The sequence below is a fragment of the Diplodia seriata genome (genome assembly GCF_021436955.1).
Source record: "Diplodia seriata strain FDS-637 chromosome Unknown scaffold_1, whole genome shotgun sequence".
NCBI classification, from domain to species: domain Eukaryota; kingdom Fungi; phylum Ascomycota; class Dothideomycetes; order Botryosphaeriales; family Botryosphaeriaceae; genus Diplodia; species Diplodia seriata.
In genome coordinates, this window is record NW_027117308.1 from 4,399,975 (window position 1) to 4,421,808 (window position 21,834).

The following is a 21,834-nucleotide window of genomic DNA, read 5'->3' on the forward strand; positions in this document are numbered from 1 at the left end:
CTACTTGTTTTTTTCTCGTCCTAATCTCTCGTCTTCGTCTACCTCCAGCTGTTGGCCTCACTCGTTGGTTGAACGGGCATCCCGAAGCATCTGCAGGTCCTTTCAATTACTTCCAGTTGCGCTCTTCCTAGCGTTTCTAAATGACATTTGTTCAACCAGAAGCCATGGGTGGAAACGAGGGTCTTGGCTGATACCGCGGTTGCCAGTGAAGCAAAAAAAAAAATTCCACTTCTGACCACTGGTACAGCTACGCCAGTTCTTCATCCATAAAGTATATAAGCTATCCCCATCGCTACCATCACCACCGCCGCCGCAAGCAACTATCACCATACGACTTTTGCCAACAACCACCAACAGCCATGAAGCTTTCCATTTCCCTCGCGGTCGCCAGCTTCCTGGCCATCCTCACCGCCGCCTACCCCAACCCCTCTCCCGTCTCCGAAGCCCGCATGCCGCCGACCATGCGCCCCGTCCTTGAAGCCAGGTAAATAAAATTCAGCGGATCCCCTCGCGCCCTCGGAGGAGCCAAGCACTAACACAACGAATTATCTGGCGGCTGCAGGGACACCGCCGCCTACCTCAATCCCTCTCCTGCCTCTGAAGCCCGCATGCCCCCGACCATGCGTCCCATTCTCGAAGCCAGGTAAACAAAACGAAGCGGGATCCCCTTGCGCCCTTGGACGAGCAAAGCACTAATACATCTGGCTGTAGAGACACCACCGCCTACCACTACCCCTCTCCCGCCTCTAAAGCCCGTATGCTCCCGACTATGCGTCCCATTCTCGAAGCCAGGTAAACAAAGCGAAGCGGATCCCCTCGCGCCCTTGGAGTAGCAAAACACTAATACATCCGGCTGCACAGAGACACCGCCGTCCAGGACCCCCCAGCACTCGTGCGGTTCTGCAAGCACAACTATAACTGCCTCCGCGTGCACAGGGACGTTAGGGAAAACGGAGCGATCGGTCGGAAATGCCATGGGAAACAAGATTGCGCCAAAGCGTACAGGGAGATGATGAACACGTTGCGGATCAAGCTCGGGGAGAGGGGCAAGGAGCCTCCCGCGGATGACACTGCGGAGGTGTATGGATGGTTGATGGGGATTCCTTTGTCATTCACCGTGCCGAACGAATAAAGCTGGCTGGCTAGCTAGCTAGCAAGCGAGGCTTTTGTGAGATGAGGTGGCTATGATGAAGGTGTGGGGGAGTTGCGGGGAATGGCTTTCGCGGGTGTGTGTAGTGATATGTTATATCGACTCTTTACAAAAGACAAAATGGAAATGGATAGGCGTGATTGATGATCGCTGATCGAACCGATCCAGTGTTTTCTCATTGCCCCCCATTCCGATTTGCTGACTTAAGTCGTATGCAATGCACACGGGGCAAAAGATCAAGCAGCTATCTCACTCACTGTTCACCGTTCGACATCCATCCCCCATGCCGCTAAGCCACACGAGCAGCAGAGGGGAAAATGACAAAAATGCCTCTTTCCTCCATCAGGGGGAGGGAGGGAACCACTGCTCCCTCTCGAAAGATGGAGGGAAAAGCTAACGCTTCGTCGAAGAGAGGGACAGCACATCCTGAGAGAAGGGGGGGGTGGAAAATCGAAGAAAAAGGAGGGTTATTAGCGCATTCGCTTAATACGGGAACGACCTTGTGGAGCAACGGAAACGGGAAGGCGGGACACAGGGCGGGGGGCGGAGGGCGGGGGCGCGGCTCAGAGACGCGAGAGTGTGGGGGGCAGCAGCAGCATCCCAGTTGGGTGGGAAAAGACACCCGTCCCAGATCAGGACAAGGCACGGGGTTGATTCGTTGCGAATGATTCAAAGCAAAGGAAGAGAGAGAGAGGGGGGTGACAAGTGGCTTGAACGCGGAGACGACCTGCTTGGCTAGCTGGCTGGTGGGACGGGATGGGATGAGACGTGAGCATGCAGACAAGACACGAGATAGACCAACTGTGCATCAATATCAACATAAAGATCAGCAGCATGAAGACCAATATGAACCGAGAAGTCAACCCCAGGAAGGATACAAAAGTTTGAGAAGTTTTGTTGTGTGGTTTCCTCTCCCTACGACGAATACCTTCGCCCTCCACCCCCTCGTCGTGTCGTCGTTCTGTTCTTTTTCTTTTGCCAAGCGTTGGGCCTCTCATCTCCTTGCACTTAACTCGCTCGCTCACTCAGGGAAACAACAAAAGCAGGAACCTTGGCAGCACATGAATGGAGAAATAACACGAACAACAGCAGACCTAGGTAACAGCAGCAGCAGCAGCACTGAGACAAGAAGAAAAAGTGACGGGCGGTTTTTGTTCCCTTGATCCCCCCCCCCTCTCTCTCGTATCGTCACCCTCCCTTGTGTCATCATCTCGAGTAGCGTGAAAGAGAAACAACATCATCTTTCACCACACGCACGAAGTACCATCCATCGATATATTGAGACGACAACAAGGGATAGTGAAAAAAAAAAAAGAGGAGAGAATAGAAGGAAAAAGGGCAATGCAAAAGGGAAAGGAGAAAAAGGACAACTACTACAGCCATGACCCCCGCCTCTTCGACTCAGTACCATCCATCATCGTCCTAGGCCGTTCCTGATAAAAGCAAATACAAGGGTTCTTCCCGCTTCTTCACCGCTGTCCATGGAACCTTTCTTTTGCGCGCGCGGAATCTTGTCTCACCACAGCCATCCTTGCGCGTTGCCATTGCGCTCCTAAGTCTGCTTTCCGATAAAATTCCAGGCTCCGTGGTCCTTGCTCACAACTAATTGATGGTGGGCCATTTTCCAAGTGTGGATGCTGCGAAATCTGTGTCGACAGAGTTGACACGTAACGAAACAGGGGGTGAAATCCATCGATCGACCTCTTTCCCCCGTTCAACATTGGGACGCGATGATGTCCCCCTGCCGCCGGGAGAAGTTGCCAGCACTTCCCCGTCCCCCCGTTCCACCACCTGCAACACATCCACAGGGCTAATCCGGCGACGGCTCATAGGGATATCCGCAGCTCGTAATGGCCAAAAGGGCAGAGGCCGAAAAAGTCCAAAAAGGAGGCTCCCACCCCGTCCCACGCCATAGAAGCATAAGATAATGACCTTTCGAAAGGAGACGGTCGTGATTCCGGGAATGTATCTCAATTTGGTTCTTCTGGCATCATTGGGACCATTCACTGCCAATGGTTCTGGTTGTTCATGAAGCCTTCTTCCAGAGTTCGGTCCTCGAGCGTCCGGATAAAGTCACGGTTTCCTCGGTGACGGCCTTGTCCACCGGTACCAGTCGCACGGCTGTCTCGTCTCCGTCCACCAGCATTAGCATCAGGCGCACCATCGGGAGGCGGCGGGTAGTAGGCAGGGCTGGGTTGCAGCCTGACAGGAGCAGTGGGGTCCAAATGACTCATCACTCTCTGCAGCGCAGGTGGGATGCCATTCTGCTGTTGATCCATCGTCGATGCTCTTTGCCGTCCCGCTCGTGTTGTGGCCTGTGCGTAGAGATTTTGCTGCGGGTTGTACCGTGGAGTCTGCTGGGCTAGACTCATTTGCTGGTTGTAGTTGGGCTGTGCCGGGTACGGAGGAGGCGCAGCTTGATGGCTTGGGCTGTACATGTTGTTATACATTGCCGGACTTTGGGCGGCGTGTGGGCTTTGCGCATACTGGTTCATCTGCATGTTAGCATAAGCGGCGTTCTGGGCTTGGGCTTGGGCGGCCTGCTGTTGAGCCCGTTGTCTGCTCAGAGCCTCGGCACGCTGCTGCTCGACAACACCCGGCGCAGGAGACCTGGTGCCCCCGGCCCTCATCGTCATCGGAGGAATGAAAGGCCCGGTGAACTTCTGTTGCGTGATGAACGGATGCATCTTCGCCTGATTGGGAGTCCATCGTTCCAGAGGGTTGAGGTTCAGAAGCCCTTGAGCGAAATCGATGAAAGCGTGGCGATTGGCCATTTCTGGAAAATGTCAGAATGTCGTACCGAAAGCGGTCGGAACGCCCGACACTCACCTCGCTCAATCTCTGCCGGTTTCATGTTCTTCCTCGGCATCGGATAGTTTTTGATGATTTCCGGAAGCGTCGTGGCGGAGAAATACTTCTTGCTCGGTTGCTCCTTACTTCCGTGCTCACGCGAGTACTGCTCCATACTCTTCAATCTCCACGTCTTTCTGCCAAATTCGTCTTGCACTTTCTCGAAAAACTCTCCGGATTGCTTGCCCATCTCCAGCATCCATGTCGGAGGAAGACCGAGCATTTCTGTGATCCGTGCGACCTGGTTGTACTCGGATGATCCTGGGAACAGCGGTAATCCTAGGAACAGCTCGACCACAATGCAGCCCAACGACCACATGTCAATAGCCGCCGAGTAACTGCTGCGCGTTAGGTTTCCTGTCACCCTGTTATGAAATTGGGCCTAGAAACTTACGGGAGACCCAGGAGAACCTCCGGCGACCGGTAGAAACGTGACTGAATGTAGGTATAGACGGTCTGCCGTTCGTCGCATGCAGAACCGAAATCGATGATCTTGATAATCGGGCTCTCAAGGCTGGGAAGAGTCAGGAACCGGCGAACTGTCACGACAGCATTTCAAACTTACTTCTTCAGAAGAATGTTCTCCGGTTTCAGATCGCAATGTATCAATTTAGCCTTTCCGAGCAATGCAAGGCCATTGAGCAGTTGCTGTGCGAATACTCGCACGAGCGTGGTACTCAAGCCACGGAATTGATTCTGCTTGATCAGCTCGTACAGGTTGACGCTGAGCAGCTCAAAGACAAGGCATAGATGCTGCCGGTGGATAAACGTGTCCTTCAAGCGTAGGAGATGGTGGTCGTCGTTTTTGTCCATCTGCTTGTTCAACTGCAAAACAAATTAGCGGGTCTCAAATGAATCGGTTGGCAAACCTACCAGGTCCAAAACGGAGACCTCCATCATGCTCTGGTTGAAATAGGCAGTGCGGTTCTTGATGACCTTCACAGCGACAACCTCCTGCGTTCGAAGGTTCTGGCACTTGACGACCTGCCCAAAGGTACCCTGGCCCAAGACATCCAGGATAAGGTAGCGGTTCCTATCATCACGGTCAAAAAATGCTCTTCCCAAGCGAAAACATGAGGCCGTACTTATGGCCCGATTCCTCCGATCCCAGAATATCGTTGACATAGAGGATGTAATCACTATCCTCATTGTCGTACCCATCATTCTTGACACCCTTGCTCGGCTTCGTGAGAACTCTGCGCGGATTTCTTGAAGACTCGTACTTGAAGTTGGGGTTGCAAATGCGGTACGTCGCAGGCAGGTGGGTCGTCAATGCTTGCAGCGGCTGTAAAACACCCATTAGCGACCTGACCGACCGTTTCCTTCATTCCGCACTCACACTTATGAAACCGCCCTCCGGGTTTGCTCTCCGAAACGGTGGCTGCACGTTGATAATTGGCTGCAGATCCCCGGTGTTGAGGCACTTGGTGAAAGTTGGCACAGGCCCGCGGCCCTGTGGTGACATGGGCGTTTGCGTGGCCGGATTACGCGGCGACCGGGCGTCTCGTCCGTACGCAGCGTTGAGCTGTGCCGTGGCCGATTGCGGGTAGTAGTGATCAGAGGACGACATGTTGGATTGGATCGGAGGTAGCTGAGGCGGGTGGGCTCGCGACGCTGTTTACAGGACAGTCAGTATAACGACCACGCAGCAGAGAGTGATGGTGGCAGTGGATGGGTCTGAGAAATGACTCACATGGGGGTGAATAGTAGCTCTGAGGAGGTGACATGTAAGGATTCGAGCGGGTGGGCGACTGACGGTTGGATTGCGGGGAAAAGCTAGTATAGTTGGCAGCGCTCTGCTGAGAACCCGAGCCGTAGGGCGACGAGGGCGACAGGTTCATTGGAGAGTAGCGGCGCGCCGCAGCGGAGGCTTCCTGCTCTTGAACGTAGGCAGTCGAGGTGCGGCCTGCCTGAGCAGACTTTGCAGCGTACCGCGGCTTGTAGGGATCCACGTCCTCCATTGGCACGTCGCCGTCGTTGTCGTTGGCACCGTTGTGGTAGCTGTGCGAGCGCTGCTGCAGTAATGCGGGCGGCGAGCTAATCTGCATGGAGGCAGCGCGCGAGGCGATGGAGGGCGTGTTGTACGAGTCCGGCTTCGCGTAGTGATCCTGCTTGGCCGCGGGATCCTGTCGTGGCTGGGGCTGCGCGGTCGGGTCGCGTTGCGGGTGCTGGGCGGTGGTCAGGCTGGGCGGCGCGGCGTAGTAGCGCGTCTGGCGGGTGGCGGGCGTGCTCTCGACGTACGAGGCCCACTGCGAGTCCATGGCAACGGCGGGGCTGCTTCGGGGGTGGTGACGAGGGCGGGCTCAGGTGCGCATAAGGTGAAGCTGGCGGTCGCGGTAGGGCCGCGTTGGCGTGCTCGGACTGAGGACGTGAGCGCGCGGGAGGGTGCAGAGGCGACGCCCGGCGGGCGCGTGCGAGAGGAGCGAGAGGGCGAGAGGACAAGAGGGAGCTGGCGGGCGACACGTGGTGGGAGCGGATGCGTCAATCCTGGGGTTGTCGTCGTTCGCGGCAGCAGCGATAAAGATAGTGATAGGTAGGATTGCAGTTGGAGCCAGAGCCAGAGCGGCGGAGGGGCGTGTGTGTCGGGCGGGCGCGAGTTGTCGAGGCCAAGGTCACGGAGACGCTCGCTCGGCGGGTACTATGCGGCTCGCGCTGCAGGACGCCAGGTGCGAAGCGCGGAGGCGGATGCGTTGGGCAGACTTGAGGGCGAGTGGGCAACAGCAACGTCAGGTTGCCGGGCTGGGCTCGCAGGCAGCTCGTCGTGGTGCTGGCCTCAGGCAGGGCAGGGCAACCATCAATGCCGGGCGCAAGCGGACCACTCAGCACGCATCCAGCATCCAGCAGCGACCCCAAGGATCCGCCCATCTCACTCCGAGGCACCGCGCTCTGCGCACGCCATGCAGCCCTCCGCGCCGCCGTCGCCGCAGCCGCAGCCCGCGAGCCTGTTCAGCCGTCGCGCCGTCATCGTCGTCATCGCCGCGCACGTCCGCCAGCAAAGGGCCGCGGGCTCTCCGCACAAAGCGGCGCGCCTTTGTGGCAGCCGGGCGCAGGCAGCGTGTCTAGACCATCTCACGAGACAGCACGCTGCCCTCAGCCCACGCCCTCTGCCGTGGAACTGGACGACGCTGGCTGATCGCAGTTTCCTGAAATTTGCTAGGGACAGCCCACGCCCGCCTTGCGTCACCACGCCAGGTGGCTGCGCCGGTGAGCTTTCTCCTCGCTCCCCTCCACAACACGCCGCCGCAAAGGGCAAGACCCGGTGCCTGACAGGGGTCGAGCCGCCCTCTTGCCCGAGCGGGTAGGTGGATTCTCCAACTCAGCCGTCCAGCGCCCGCGAGACGCGGTTTGGGGGCTTAGACTTTTGCGTGTCTCAGCTGTCTCTTCCCGCTCGGCGTCGCGCCGGAAGCAGACGCATCATTTCGATGCTGGCCGTGGCTGCCAATCTTGCGGTTCGAACGATGTGCGCGCTGGGGCGCCCGAGACCAATCAAGTCGCCGCAACCCTCGCTGCCCCAGGTGCAGGACGCACGAGTTCAGAGCCGGGTGCGTACGCCAGCCGAGGCGCGCTTACAACGCCTTCGGCACCTACCCGAGCACACCAGTCGCCGCGCGCTCTCCTTATGAGACCTTCTTTGTCCGCCGTTCTCTCCTCTCACGATTCTCGTTGACGCAGGTACCGTGTAACGGCGTCTAGCCTGGGCCATTGAGCAGTTGCTGAGATCGCCAAGCCCGCGCTGGCACTACTGGAACTCGGTGTGTGAGAAGCGTTTTGCAGACATGAACGGACGAACAGCTTGCTGCACTTGCGGGAAGTATACAAATTTGATACACTACGCATCTTGTTGTCTCCCTGGCTAGACCTTGAATCACGTCCCTGCAGATCTTCGGTCAATGTGCGTGAAACAAGGGGCCTTCCACCCAACGCCCTCTGGAGCCAAAGAGAACGACCGCAAGCCGCAGCTTGGACCTATTCAAAATGCTCTTGCGGTGTTGGGCGGCCCACAAACAGACGAGACCATCTCTGCAGATCGCTGCTTGTCAGTGTAAGGGCCTCGCCCGGGACCCGGCTTTCGCAGGGTGAAACAGCACATCTGTTCAGCAACTCGGCCTTCTTTCCAACAACATCGCGATGGCCGCTATCTTGTAGCGCTGAGCCAGGAGGATTGACATCAAAATATTGAAAACCCGTAATTGATGGACAAGTGAAAAAGGTCACGCTGACATCGGCAGGAGACATCAAATGTTGCTCTTCGTGTCTGCAATACGAGCACTGCTCATGTAAAACAAAGCTTTCGCATCATCCCATCGAGCTCGCATACCACTTGTCCGTAAACGGCGCTCTGCAAATCCGCTTTCCCGAGGTCATTTCCAAAGCCAAAATCACATTCCAACCGTCTGACAATTTCTTTGTACCGACCCACCAGTCGCATCGGTTTCCGGGCCAGCTTTCTCACCCCGACAACTTCTTCCTCCGTGCCGTCGAAATGGAGCGGCTGCCGCTGGCTGATCTCCAGTAGAGCCACGCCAAGGCTGAAGAGCGACGCGTTCCTGACGCCGTACAAGAGGTCCAGAGGAGATTCCCACGGATCGGCAGAGCTCGTACCGGTATCATTGGCCCGTCCATGGACCTCGGGGAAGCGATTTTGGAAGTGCATGGTTTGTAAGGTGGAGGCTGACATGCTGGGCTGGTCGACCAGAACGAACACGTCTCGTAGGGCCTCGACTTTTATGCCTGGATCTACATATATACTCCAACTTGATTCGAGACCGCTTTCTGATTGCAGATACAGCACTCGCAGAACAACTTGGATTGATGAATTGGGACCGATCTCCCAGACTTCAGGTGCAGCGGACTTCATCTGTATTTTTCAAATTCACACGTCCCGAGCACTCGCTTCAAGTATTGACAAGGAAGATGTAGAGTCATTCCAGAGGAACAGAATTATCATACTGCTTGTAACCCACTATGACAGCTTGTGGCTGCATTCAATATCTCGGAGCGGTATCTTCAAACAGGTAGTCATGCTCTTCCTTCAACCTCATCACAACGTCCTCGTAAAATCTCCTCCGGAAGCCTTCATTGGACAGACTGAAATTGTATGAGTCAGATGCCGGGCATATACACTTCGCAACGGCATTAGCAAAGCCTCTGAATTCAGTCTGTTGCACCTCTCTTGTTAAACGGTCAGCAATCATGAAGCGCGTCAGTGCATGTTCGCACTGACTGTCGTCAAGGTCGCTCGGCGTTCTGAAGCATGAGATGTCCTGACCGTATGAGAGCTCGAGCAACGCTACACCGAGCGCGAAGATGGTCGAGTTCTTGACTACGCAGATTTGTTGCTTGGCTCGGCAGACTGTTTGCAGGCCATCAGAGGCTTGATCGAAGTCCGGAGTGATGAACAGCTGGAAGCTCCCGCCGCTGTGGGTGTACACATCTTCCAGAGTCCAGTCGTCTTTGAGCCAGGGTGTGTTGTAGAGCTGTAGCACAGCTGTGGCAAGAGAAAGTGCCCATATACACCTTGTTTTTTACCGTCGTCTGAGTTAGCAAATGACCAACACGTACAAATCTACGTAGATTATCCTCACCTTTCCTTTGGTGTCAAGCGGCGACTATTCAACACTTCCCGCAGTGGAACCAATTTGGGCGGCTTAATGGGAGTCTTCAAGTTGTGTATGTGATAATGCCATTCCTTCTGCGGCATGACCCCGAGACACTCGGTCTTGTGGCAATACCGTTCCAGAGACAGGCAGAGGTCGTCAATCTGTTTTGTTGAGACGCATGTTGGCTGTTTGCCCGTGGTCTCCGGAGGAAATTCGGAGAGGAAGCCTACGCGTTTCCGGGCTTTGTCGTTTCGTTCGTTCGTTTTGTCATTTGTACTATAGAAAGAGTTGAATTTCAGTGTCTTCTTGTGATAGCGGTGATTGTGATATCGACTTACGGCAACGAGGGGGCCTGCAATGAGAGCACAGTGGCGTATCTTGATCCCCAGTTCGACTCACTCATAGATCCATTGCGGGAGAAAGATATGTCAAATTGGGCACAGTCGTTCCGTGTTGAGGTGTCTTTGGGGACATCCAGCTGAAGTGTTACGACGTGATGATGGTTCGGGCATTTGCCGGTCAACATGGATTGGAATGCGTGATACAAGCGATCAGTATGACCCCGTAGAGTCAACCAGTAACGTGATGTCGACGATGAGGAACGTTCAAGTCGTTCTTCTCGCAAACCAATGGCTTTGAGGGCCAGATGATTGAGGCGACTGATGTCGTTGGCGATTTTCTCCACCAGTTTCGTTTGCTCCTTTGCCCCAAAGCCAAACATGATGCCAGTCCAGGCTGGCTTCAAAGCCAGCTTTTTCAGAAACTTTGAGCGGAGCTTCTCGTCGATTATCCCGCCCCTCTCAAACTGTGGCTATATAAAACGGTTGTTAGCATCCGATTGCCAGGGTGTGTGACAGGACCTGCCTTCAAAGTTTGTTCCACCAACCCTAGTTTGTGTGCCAGAATCTTCATCCTTTGACTGAGACGTGCTGTGGATCTCAGGAAAATGTCGAAATCACTTTTGAGCTTATCTTGAAGCTTCAGTTTGAGATCGTTATCCTCCCAGCCTTCGTTGTATTCCAACAAGTCTCGATATTGCGCATCGGCAATGTGTATGCCGCGCAACACTTCTTCAAAAGTCTGTCGGAAGATTCCACCGGCAGTCGTGAGCTCGCGTTGGATATCAAGGAAGACGGTCCGATAGTGGCGCATGTTGTTTATAGTCTCGACCTTTAGCGGCGGTAAGTCAGCAAGCGTTACTCCATCAATGCCACTTTACTGACCCCTTTCGCATAGTGTTCCAAAGCACTTATAATCAGGGGGATTCCGCCGAGTACAACCCCGACAACCTCGAGGCCCGACATGTTGGATCCTACGAGTAGGGCTATGTTCATGCCATGGTGATGATGTCGCGTTTCGCTAACGAGGCTGAGGCTTACCCTGGCCCCCGCCTGAACACGTGTGCGGGGCAGTCCATGTGCCTCCGCTCTGCTCAACAATCAGGCTGGAGGCCGAGAGCCACATCACTACCTGCGACATTAGCATCTAACTTCAGCCTACGACACTCCTCAGCTGTAACCAGATGGCAGACCGACCACCCGATACCACCATCTACCAGCGGTATGCAGAATGCTACTACGGCTTCGAGACCCTTTGCGACGCGTTCCAGAAATCGATGGTTAGCCACGGGATGGAGAACTTTGACGTCGAGACAGAGTTCGACAGATACAAACTCTGGGCAGGCAGTGTTGGAGCCATGCATGCTGGAAAGACTGAGAAGCTATCTCTCGACTATCGGCTCCGGGAAGCGTCTTTCTTCCGGGAACAGGTAGTCAGGCTGCTAGGGATCCTCCGCCAGCACATTGACAGTGCGGATGAGATCTTGAGGGGAAAGCGGAGACCTGTCGAAGAGTGTTTCTTGGAGTCCGCTTCCGACGAGGACTCTTCTCTCGGTGCGTCGTTCGATCTGGATGCTCACGGCGGTGATGATTCGCCTTGGGACATCTCGGACAGCGAGTTAGCCCAGGCCTCGTCCGAACACCGGGAGCCAGATGGAAATAGCGAAACACCCGAATCTGGAATGACCGAACGTCCGAGCGAACTACGCAGCATCTTGTCATCATTACAACGCACTATCACTTCTCTTCACAGACTCCCAATCCGAAGGCCAGCCCCAATGGACCGTCTGAGACACCAGTCGACAGACACCATATCTCCTTTCGAGCATTTTGATTGCTTGTACGTGAAGGACAAACTGAGACTGCCAGAGACCAATCATACCGCTCAGTTCGTCGAAGCACGTGAGATTGCTGCGAGGCTGGGGAAAATGATTACTCGAAGGCGACAACTGCTTCGGTATAGAAGAGCACATCACGAAAGGCTCTGCACTGGGATCATGCAGCCAAAACGCTCGACAGCACAAGAGGTGCAACATTCCTCAGAGGATCAGGAACCTTCCACGGAAGAACCGCGATTTCTGGAAAGAAACGAGTTGGAGAGTCAACCGACCGTCAAAGCTCGGAGCCAAGCGGACAGTAGTAACTTCGTCCCGCCAACCCTGGCAAGTCAAGCCCAGAACGCTTTCCTACAGGAAAGCTTCGCTCCACCCCGTGCTCCCCCTTCCGTTCCGGCAACTTCCGCTGTCGCCAGTGAAGCCACGAGAAAACGCCGCATTCAGATTCCACCAAGGCCCGAGGACAGTAAAGTCGCCACAGGAATCTTCAGGTGTCCTTATTGCTGGCTTTTGATTCCCGATGGTGACGATTTGTACTGGAAGTTAGTATATACCAGTCGTATCCCGGGTCACCCAAATGACCGTACTAACAAAGACTTTAGGAGACACGTTTTGGAAGACCTACAGCCCTACTCTTGCACTTTTCCCGACTGTACTTTGTCAGAACACGCCTTTGACAATCGAGATTCTTGGTTTGAGCACGAGACGCAATGTCACCGTATAGAGCTTTTCTGCAATACTCCCGGACACGATGCATTCACAGATGTTTCTTCTTTCGCAAATCATCTGAGGACCATCCACGACCAGGATTTGGGTTTTGAAGTATGGCAGTCAACGCAGGACATTTTCCGGCGTCCTTCAAATTCGGAAGAGGGCACGTGCAATCTTTGCTTTGAGCCAAGCAAACACCTGAAAATACATGTTGCTCGACATCTTGAAGAGTTTGCCATGTTCGCCATCCCGCGGGAAAACTACGGAATCGACGACAAAATGTCAGTCGCAGACTCAAATGCTACAGAAGGGGGCTTGAAAGGGAGTGGAGATAAGGACGAACAGGCTACCGGGACCCAGGAAAGTCGAAATGGATCTGCTGAAATCTTCGAAACTCCACCTAAAGGAGAGGATGATCCAACCAACCCGAATTACCATACGGACGACGAGTGCCTCGACTCCAACTTCGTTCCGGAAGCGGAGGTAGATTGGAGTCTGGTCAAGACCAAATATGACGAGACAGAGGCCGGAATGTCAACTTCTCACGCTGCGAACGCGATGAGACGGGCGACGCTGGTCTCGTTGGTAATAGTCCGTCTGAAACAGTTGGCACATTTGCGATTATTGGAAGATCCTTTCTATAGATTCGACCTTCTGCACATCCAAGACAAGTTTCCCGGGCTCCATCCAGAAGTCGCCGAGAGGATAGGTATGATGATTACACGTCGCAGAAAATACTTTCAATACCGTCACCCTCGAGAAGTTGGCTCACAAATCTCGAAAACATCGAATGCACCAATAAGTACAGCGCATCCTTCGACAACTGGCGGCTCATTCGTTTGCCCGTATTGCGAAATTATTTTCGGATTTTCTGATTTATGGAAGTGAGTCTACCAGTTACAGATTACGACAATTACTTAAAACTTGAGACAGCTGCTAAAATAAATTTACAGGAAACACGTTTTGGAACACATGGTTTGTTACGTTTGCACGTTCCCGAATTGTGTCTCGTCAGGCCGGATATTCGACACTCGAGATGAGTGGTACGCGCATGAATGCGAAGTACACAGAGGAAGATTTCACTGCAACGACGACAAGCACGAAGCATTGCTCGACCAGACTTCATTTCTGGCGCACATGCGAAAGTCTCACAGAAAGAATCTCAATGCGGGAGATTTAGACGAGTTCAGAAGTGTGGATGATCTTGTATGCCAGATGTGCTTCAGAGAAATGGTCTATCCAAAACATCACATATCCGCACATTTAGAAGAGGCCGCTGGCTTCGCGATCCCCAGGGCTTATTTCCAAGAGGAAGATGGCGACTGGCCTTCACCTCATGGAAGCGATATCATGATACGCGGTGCCTGTAGCAGTCGAAGTTCGTCATCAGAGGATATCGAGGACTCCAGCCATGGAAGGCTGTCGTTAGAGGATATGGACGATCTCGGAGAAATTCCAGACGTCCATAGCAATGTCCTCCTTCCGCTTGAAGATGAAAGACGTCACGAGGAGGAGCCTGTGACCATCGGTCAAAGCCACGACGTTGAAAATTGAAGGACCTATCTTGCCATCTTTCTCATGGCAAATTCCAGAGCACTCTTGAGTAACAGGACCGCATATTGTAATTCTGAAAGTTACTCACGACTTTTGTCCATTGAATGCTTTTTGCTAGGCATATATGTTGTTGGTGCGAAGGATGGACACGCTATCACCGAGGCTCATGCTTCTGTAAGATAAGTCGAAAGAATAGTACATACAAGTACTTGAGATTGGGGTACAAGACTTTCATGCTTTCGGCACATCTGCGTCCTACAACTCCGCGGGCCTCAGCGCCTTCGGCGCCTCAACCCAATCAAAGTTCCCCAGCGACCGCGTCAACCAGACATCCGCCGGGCCCTGCGCCGCCTTCGGCTTCGCGCCCTCCTGGAACAAGGTGCCGCTCAGGAAGGTATGCGGGAAACCGGGATCAAACTCATACGCCGCCTCGACCCTCTCGATCTCCTCCTCGGTCAGCGACACGCTCAAAGCATCGATGCTCCCCTGGATATGCTCGACCTTGCGGCCGCCCACGATCGGGAACACGTACGGCGTCTTCTGCACGACGTACGCCAGCGCCACGCTCAGCAGCGGCACGCCCTTGGCGCGGCCGACCTCCTCCAGCACCTTGGACACCTGCTTGTCGCGCTGCGACGTCGGCATGAACTTCCGGCCCGGGTTGTTCTGCTCGCGCTCCTTGAACACCGCCTCGGTCTGGAAGCGGCCCTGGTTCAGCGTGCCGTACGGGCACAGCCCCATGCCCTCGTCGCGGCACATGGGGATGATGTCGCGCTCGAAGTCGCGCATGGCCGCGTTCCACATGCCCTGGTAGACGGCGAACGGGCGCAGCCCGTGGTCGCGGGCGTACTGGTTGCACTTGGCGACGATCCAGGCGGGGGTGTCGGAGACGCCCAGGTAGTGCACCTTGCCCGACGAGACCAGGTCGTTGAGGGCGTGCATGAGCTCGGGGATCGAGACGGTGTAGTCCCACCAGTGCAGGTAGAAGAGGTCGATGTACGTCGTCTGCAGCTTGCGCAGCGAGTGCTCGACGGACAGCCGCATCGACTTGGTGCCGTTGCCGCCGAAGTTGGACTCGATGGTGCCGTCGGCGTTGGCGTACGGCTTGGACGCCGACGTGTACTTGGTCGCGATGACCATCTCGTCGCGGTTGCCGCGCGCGGCGAGCCATTCGCCCAGCCACATCTCCGACTCGCCGTCCTGGTAGACGTTGGCCGTGTCGATGAAGTTGCCTCCCGCGCTGCGGAAGGTGTCGAGGATGGCGAAGGCGGTGTCCTTGGTGATTTCGCCGTAGCGCTCCTGGTGGCTGGCCCCGAAGGTCATGGCGCCCAGGCAGAGCGGCGAGACGCGGATCGAGGCTGAGGGGGCGAGCTGGCGGTGGCGGGCCAGGAGGGACTTTGGCTTGTCGGCGGGGACTCCGGGAGGTGCCATTTTGATTGGTGTTTGCAGGGGATGTTGCTTGAAGTTGTGGTGGTGGTGGTTTATGTAAAGTGCGGATGCTCGACGTTGGGAGCGAAGCGGGACTTATAAGTACTCGCGGCTCGATGCACCATGACGTCCCATATGTCCTAAGTCCGAGCAGAATCTGGAGAAATGCTGTCAATTCCCGAGCGAAGAGCCCAACATGCTCAACTTATGGAGTGAGGGGACGCATCCGAAGTTTCCCCTCGGCCGAAGGAGCCATTGGCGTCGGCGCCCACTCTGATTTCCATGAATTGTAGGGAGGAATATAGGAGAACGTATAGGGCAAGGCGAGCTTCTTGTGGTTTCTTTACTCGTCCACGGACGCAAAAACTCCCGGGTTGTCGTCGTCATTGCCAAGACTTCTTCTCGGTACGGAACCATGTCGCTTTATTCCAATCATTGTTGAATGACGGGACTTCCCTGAAATATACGAGCAAGAGCTGTAGTACTTCATTGGTTAACCATTGTCAAAGGCCCATCCCGGGCTGTGAAAATAATGTTGCTGCCAACGTGCCTCTTGGGGAGACAGTCTGCATCCTTCCTGTCGCAACCTGAATATGAAAACATGTCTAGCCGCGAGCGAGGTGAGAGGGAAAAAGTTATGCGCCGTTAATGCTATAGAGCGCGTGGCTGGCTGCCCGACGCGTTGACCAACGGGCCCGAGAAGCCTGGCTGGCGGCGCTGATATGGCGTCCGCCCCGGCGGTCGAGCGCTCTTTTGGCCTTTTCCTCCCCGGCCATGGTTATTGCAATTCAAATCCAGCCAGTAGAACGTTGGTGCGCGAGGGGTGCGATTGGGTGGGCTCGGCTCAGGCGGAATGGGGTTTGCGAACTACCCAGCGCGAGAGCGAAGCAGATGGCGCGGCGGGCGCGGTCGTTCGGGAAGAGTAGACTCACCAGCGGGAAGCTGGAAGACAGCATCGAGCTGTGCGAGGCAGGTGTGTTTCAGTGCGAAGAGCTTCTTCTGTTCGACGATGAGCGCGGGGAGCGGGTAGCGGGTGGGATTGAGCTGCCAAGGACAAGGCGGAGCGGAGTGAGGACAGGACGCGCAGGCGGACGGAGGAGGTCAAACCGAGTTCGGCATCAAAACAAAGATCTTCGACGGGTTGGAGGAGCAGCGACATGGATGGCAAAGAGGCGAAGAGACAGGTGCAGAGTATCCAGGAAGCAAAAAAGAGCAAAAAAGAAAGCACCCCGGAAGCTGATACTCCTCATTCCACAGCCCACAGGTTAGCAGACTCCCATCCAGTGCATTGACCGGTTACACCAGATGAGAATCGAACCCGTGAACTGCTTCAAGGCGTTCACCGTCCTGATGAGGTAATCCGCGGATCACAGACCTTTGGATTTTGTGCCTTAAGGTCCTGGTGGCAATGTATAGTGCCGGAGCATGCCCATTGCACTAACCATCCGTGAAAGAGGGCGTCGCTGTTGCTGATTATATATTGCAAGGCCAGGTCGGGTCCGCTTCTGCTTCGGTCGGCGCTCATGTGGTGGGTTGCCGCCAGCTGCCCGCCCGCGATGCTCCCTATGCCACGCCCGTCACTTCACCTCGCCGGGCGCACCCCGCGCGCTACCTCTCACCGCGTGGCTTCACCGGGCGCATCGCCTCTTTTCCAACACGCACAGCGTGTGCAACCGTCCGTGCTCCTGCGTGGTGTTGTTGATAGCTGCCCGCCTGGGATCCTCTCTTCCCCGCGCCCGTCACTTCACCTCGCCGGTCGCACCACGAGTGCTCACTTTCACCGCGCGGCTTCACCGGGAGAACCGTCTCTTTACCAATACGCACAGCGTGTGCAACCGTCCTCCTGCGTGGTGTTGTTGATAGCTGCCCGCCTGTGATCTCTCTCCCCCACGCCTGTCACTTCACCTTGCCGGTCGCACCCCGAGCGTAACCTTCCGCCGCGCAGCTTCACCGGGCGTACCGCCTCTTTCTCATCACGCGTAGCGAGCGCAACGGCGACATTTGCCACCCGCGCGCGTTCGACGCGTCAACCAGCCTCCCCCCTCCCACTTCCTCCGCGCTCCGCGTTCACCACTAACAACAAACACCAGCAGTGAGTCACAACCCCCGACAATCTCCACGACACTGCAACGAGCTGCAGCATCACCCGCGCTTCCTCTTCGCCTTTTTCTTCACACCACAAACATCTTGACGCTTCAGCTCCACGCGCACCACGCCACGATGGATGCCACCAACGACGCCACGAACGAAGGCGCGCAGGCCCACGCCGAGCCCGGTACTGCCACCACCTCATCCGCCCGCCCCTCAAGACCTAGCTAAGATTGACAGAAGACGCCACGAAGGATGAGGAGTCGCACCAGCACAGTCAGGCCAGCTCCTCCGGCTCCTCCGCAAGCACTCCCCGCGCCGCCTCCGCAGATGCGGTCGCTGCTGTCGACGACGCCAGCGACGACGACGCCAGCGACGACGACGCCAACGACGACGACGCCAACGACGACAACGCCAACGATGACGTCGAAGAGCCCGACCCGGCCAACTGGTTCGACTGCGACACGTTCTACAACCAGGCCCACGTGGCCATGGACATTCGCCGCCGCCGCCGCGGTGAAAGCGACGATGATGAAGATGCGGTTGCGTTGCATCGCGAGTGCGTCGATGAGGTCCTGGACACGATCTTTCACGTTGCGGCCCGCGGGGCTGGGCATGCCGGCCGTGACGTCGTCGGTGAGTAGTGTGGGAGGATTTTTTTTTTGGCGGCCGTGCTGGAACTAGCTAATGCGGTCTCGCGAGATATAGTGTACGAAGACATCGTCTTTGCTTTGCACATCATCACGCTGCTTGGCTGGCCGTTCGGGCACACTCAGCACGAGTAGAGAGGACAAAGGGCGGTGGCGTGAAGGCGGGACTGGGGTTGGGAATTCAGATGCTTTAATGGGCATCAGCCCGTAGTCAATGAGTCTTCCTCGGCATCTATTAGCCGCAGGTCCAAAGAGTCAGAGTTGAGAAGAAGTAGCAGTCACCAAAGACAGGCAGGAAATGTCAAGAGCAAAAGAGGTGAAACAATGAATTGGATCAAATAAAAAACAGAAAACTATCCCGTCAGTAATACGACGCAATACTCGAGAAGGCTGTCGCTTACCATACCAATTGATGCGTGACAGGATGGTCTTTACTCCCGCGTGATGGATGCAAAGTCCTGGTATCAAGTAAACTCATAACCGCCCAGCATTCCTTCAGTCCGAATCGCACAGATCTATGACCTCGACATGGGTCGTCCGCTGCCGTTTGCGAGAAGGCCCGTCGTTGATCTCCATGTCGGAGTCCATCATGTCACTGGAGACACTTGGAAGGGTGAACATGCTGCTGCTTTCTCTTTCACGCTTCAACTCTTGTTTGACGGTCAACTGGGCAGCCTCTCGTTCCTGGAGGATTCTATCAGTACACGGGCCACACAATTGGTAGAGGGCATGCGTACTCTTTGTCGCCGCACGAGCTCTCGTAGTTCCTCAGCTGTGAGCTCTTCAATCGGACGTTCCTCTAAAGGTACAGGCGTCGGACTCCGAGGGATGATGCCCTCGGCCTGCAAAGCTCTTCGCGACCGATACCTGAAAGTGAAGATGGCGAAAGGGTGCCTCTTTCCGTCCTGGTAATCTTCGTATTCGAAATCCCATGTGATCCAGGCGCCGCTATTTCTGGCTTTGCCCAGACTGGTTTCTGTTAAACTTGGTAGGATGCAATGAAATGGCCTCCACGCACCTTGCTTGATGGGAGACAGCCCGGCCTTTCAGCGCTCTCTCAGGGACTTTGTCGATGGTGCTGAAGGCCTTTCGGGCTCCTTCTCCATGCGACGGTATTGCGCGGCCTCGGTAAAGCTTGACGGTGATCTCGCCGAGAAGTTCCAGCTTCTCTTTGAGTCCTTTTATCGCAGCACTCTGACCGGCCTCGTCTGTATCGTCGGTAAGCACATGGTAGAGAAGGGGTAGCTCTCAACGACAATACACACCCAGCATGATGTCGGAGAACATCATAGGCCGTTCAACGAAGCGACCTCTCTCCTTTTTCCACACTCCGGACATCTTGACGGTGAAGGAATCCTTGTGCTTCACGGCGTCCGGGCGGAAGATACGGCCGTCGGCATATTTGCCGTCGACATAGACGATGCCGTTGATGGCCCAGTTGCGGTACTTAAACTCGGCGGCAAGGAAGGTCCACTGAACGTGGAATTCGGCGCCGGAGATGGCCTCGATGTAGCGCGTGGCCTGCCTGGGCTCATCCTGCAGATCGGTGCTCTCAAGCTCGGCGGCTGGCTCTCCGTTCACGTGGACCTCGACTTCGAGGCCCGGTAGGCGTTCGAGGATGACCATTTTCGTAAATCAGGGCAAGCTCAAGACTCGCTTGTTTTTAGGCAGGGTCGTAAATGTATGCACTCCAGGATCATTATAGTCAGGAAGGCCCAGGTGGATTCCCAAAGCCGGGGTAACGTGACTTCCCGGGTTGACGATAGCACGCACGTGGTAGTCGACGAGCGAGAGAGAGAGAGAGACAGAGGGGGATCACTGCAGAGCGGGCGAGCACTAGACCGATACGAGGGGATGCTGTGGTGCTCTTTCGGCACGCGCGCACACGTGTTACACCGACGCGCGCCCTGTGTTGCAAATAGCGCGTCCAGCCGTCCACGGAACCACGGGAATCGCGCTCTGGGCTGCAGGCGACGGGGATGCAGCTAAGTGAGCCGCGTTTCCGCCGGGGTGTGAGAACGGTCGGAGTCCGACACGCGACGAGGAGCTGTGAGGAGAGAGTGGAGTGTGGGCACACGCTTTCTTCGAATGTTTCAGGAGGACGACGGGAGCCGGATGAGTCAGGCAGCACCTCCCTCAGCCGGGTTAAATATTGTCCCAACCGAGATGCTTGGCGCCCACCTCCTACCCGACGTCTCTTCCTCTGCCAACCAACTCACAGTGAACCATCCCCGTTGCCGCTCGCAGACCAAGATGCATTCGACAGCCATGCGTTCTAGCAATCGAAAGCAAAAGTCGTGCAACGTTCTCTCAGCCTTGGCATTAGAGAGAGTGGCTGCACATCTGGCGGAGCGGTGATAGCAACGAAACGGTGGAAGAACGACAGACATCCCTCGAGCCTGGAGGCATTGCAAGCATCAGGGGCCGTCGAGGAGATGAAGAATACAGACATAATAAGGGTTTGAACGATTCTATGAGTGAGAATTAACTCATTACATGCGCTAGCCGTTATCGGGTTAGCGGCTTGGCGGCGTCACCGTTACCAGCTGCCGCTGTCAACCTCCTCAACACCGCGCCACAAGTCCACCGCCACGGAGAACAAGCAACGCGGGGGATTCCTGGCGACGATCCTCCGGAACACAAGATGGTACGTCAGTGCTCTGGCGGCATATCCCGAAGCCACACACACACACTAATGCCAACACCAACGGAAGCACCCGCAAGAATTGACAGCGGCGACAAGGGTCGCGGTACAAGCTTACGTATGTCGAGTGGCTATACGGACAGACTAGCTTCTCACGTACACGGTATTCACAGCCAGCCCTGCGGCTCTGAAGGTTGAGGCGTGTCTAACTCCGAGCCTGTCGGCGCGGGCATCGCCGTTCAGGCCATCGCCGTAGCCCATGTGGAATGTGCGCGGCCACAACTGAGCTCGCGGCTCAGCATAGCCGATAGCCTGGCTAACAAATAGACGTTTAACGCTACTGAATATGCATAGATTCGGGAAAGCCGAGGGCGCGTATCAGCGAGCGCCGAGCCTCGGATCGGGTCGGGGATAAGATACCATCGACTGACCTCCAGCCTGCACCACACTATTCTCTTGCCTCTTTCTTTCCGCCTCGCTCGGTCTGTGCCGCAACTAAACACCTCCTAGAGCTGCGGACGCGTCACTCCGTATGTTCATCATGATTTCAGGACTGAGCTACCGACGTTTGATCCCCTCCGCTTCTGCCGTGGTGGATTCTAGCCCTCCAGCAGTGATGGAAATGTCTGGCGAGAGTTGCTGCGCCTAGAAACCACGGACCATCCGTGGGCTCCTAGGACGCAAGCACCGAATGAAACAAACAGGGCTACGGCCCGTTTCGATCCGCAGCGACAACGGAATCAATTCTGGTCCGTGAGCTGCGTTTCTTCGATCAACGCAGGAGCGTTCCGATGCGCTCCTTTGCGCGAGCTTCGGTTGTACCGCAGTATACACACGTACTCCATGACGCGGCTAAGGTGCCCAGCGTACTAACCGTCAATGGCGTCCGTGTGCTCGACACTTACATATAGCTTTGTCCAGCCTGAGCATTTATCTCGACACCGGCAACTTCACTCATTCTTCAGCATTCACATTCTACTACCTTC

The 21,834-nt window shown here is 55.6% G+C and overlaps 6 protein-coding genes across 6 annotated transcripts; 2 read left to right on the forward strand and 4 right to left on the reverse strand.

Moving 5' to 3' along the window:
• Positions 1-3,153: 3,153 nt before the first annotated feature.
• Positions 3,154-6,261, reverse strand: YAK1 (dual specificity protein kinase yak1; the record flags this gene model as incomplete). Its single annotated transcript, XM_066772773.1, has 9 exons — positions 3,154-3,926; positions 3,980-4,338; positions 4,395-4,514; positions 4,566-4,825; positions 4,874-5,033; positions 5,086-5,285; positions 5,340-5,614; positions 5,694-6,184; positions 6,242-6,261. 9 exons carry the CDS (start codon positions 6,259-6,261, stop codon positions 3,154-3,156), a joined length of 2,658 nt encoding a protein of 885 aa, XP_066638052.1.
• A 2,724-nt stretch (positions 6,262-8,985) lies between these two features.
• Positions 8,986-9,780, reverse strand: SLS55_001278 (uncharacterized protein; the record flags this gene model as incomplete). Its single annotated transcript, XM_066772774.1, has 2 exons — positions 8,986-9,488; positions 9,777-9,780. 2 exons carry the CDS (start codon positions 9,778-9,780, stop codon positions 8,986-8,988), a joined length of 507 nt encoding a protein of 168 aa, XP_066638053.1.
• A 1,342-nt stretch (positions 9,781-11,122) lies between these two features.
• On the forward strand, positions 11,123-12,497 carry SLS55_001279 (uncharacterized protein; the record flags this gene model as incomplete). Its single annotated transcript, XM_066772775.1, has 2 exons — positions 11,123-11,492; positions 12,376-12,497. 2 exons carry the CDS (start codon positions 11,123-11,125, stop codon positions 12,495-12,497), a joined length of 492 nt encoding a protein of 163 aa, XP_066638054.1.
• A 1,796-nt stretch (positions 12,498-14,293) lies between these two features.
• SLS55_001280 (uncharacterized protein) lies at positions 14,294-15,469 on the reverse strand (the record flags this gene model as incomplete). Its single annotated transcript, XM_066772776.1, has 1 exon — positions 14,294-15,469. The coding sequence occupies one exon, from the start codon at positions 15,467-15,469 to the stop codon at positions 14,294-14,296; it is 1,176 nt and encodes a 391-aa protein (XP_066638055.1).
• A 2,217-nt stretch (positions 15,470-17,686) lies between these two features.
• SLS55_001281 (uncharacterized protein) lies at positions 17,687-18,198 on the forward strand (the record flags this gene model as incomplete). Its single annotated transcript, XM_066772777.1, has 2 exons — positions 17,687-17,741; positions 17,795-18,198. 2 exons carry the CDS (start codon positions 17,687-17,689, stop codon positions 18,196-18,198), a joined length of 459 nt encoding a protein of 152 aa, XP_066638056.1.
• Positions 18,199-18,699: 501 nt separating this feature from the next.
• Positions 18,700-19,830, reverse strand: SLS55_001282 (uncharacterized protein; the record flags this gene model as incomplete). Its single annotated transcript, XM_066772778.1, has 4 exons — positions 18,700-18,888; positions 18,942-19,173; positions 19,223-19,412; positions 19,470-19,830. The coding sequence occupies 4 exons, from the start codon at positions 19,828-19,830 to the stop codon at positions 18,700-18,702; spliced, it is 972 nt and encodes a 323-aa protein (XP_066638057.1).
• Between the last annotated feature and the right edge of the window lie 2,004 nt (positions 19,831-21,834).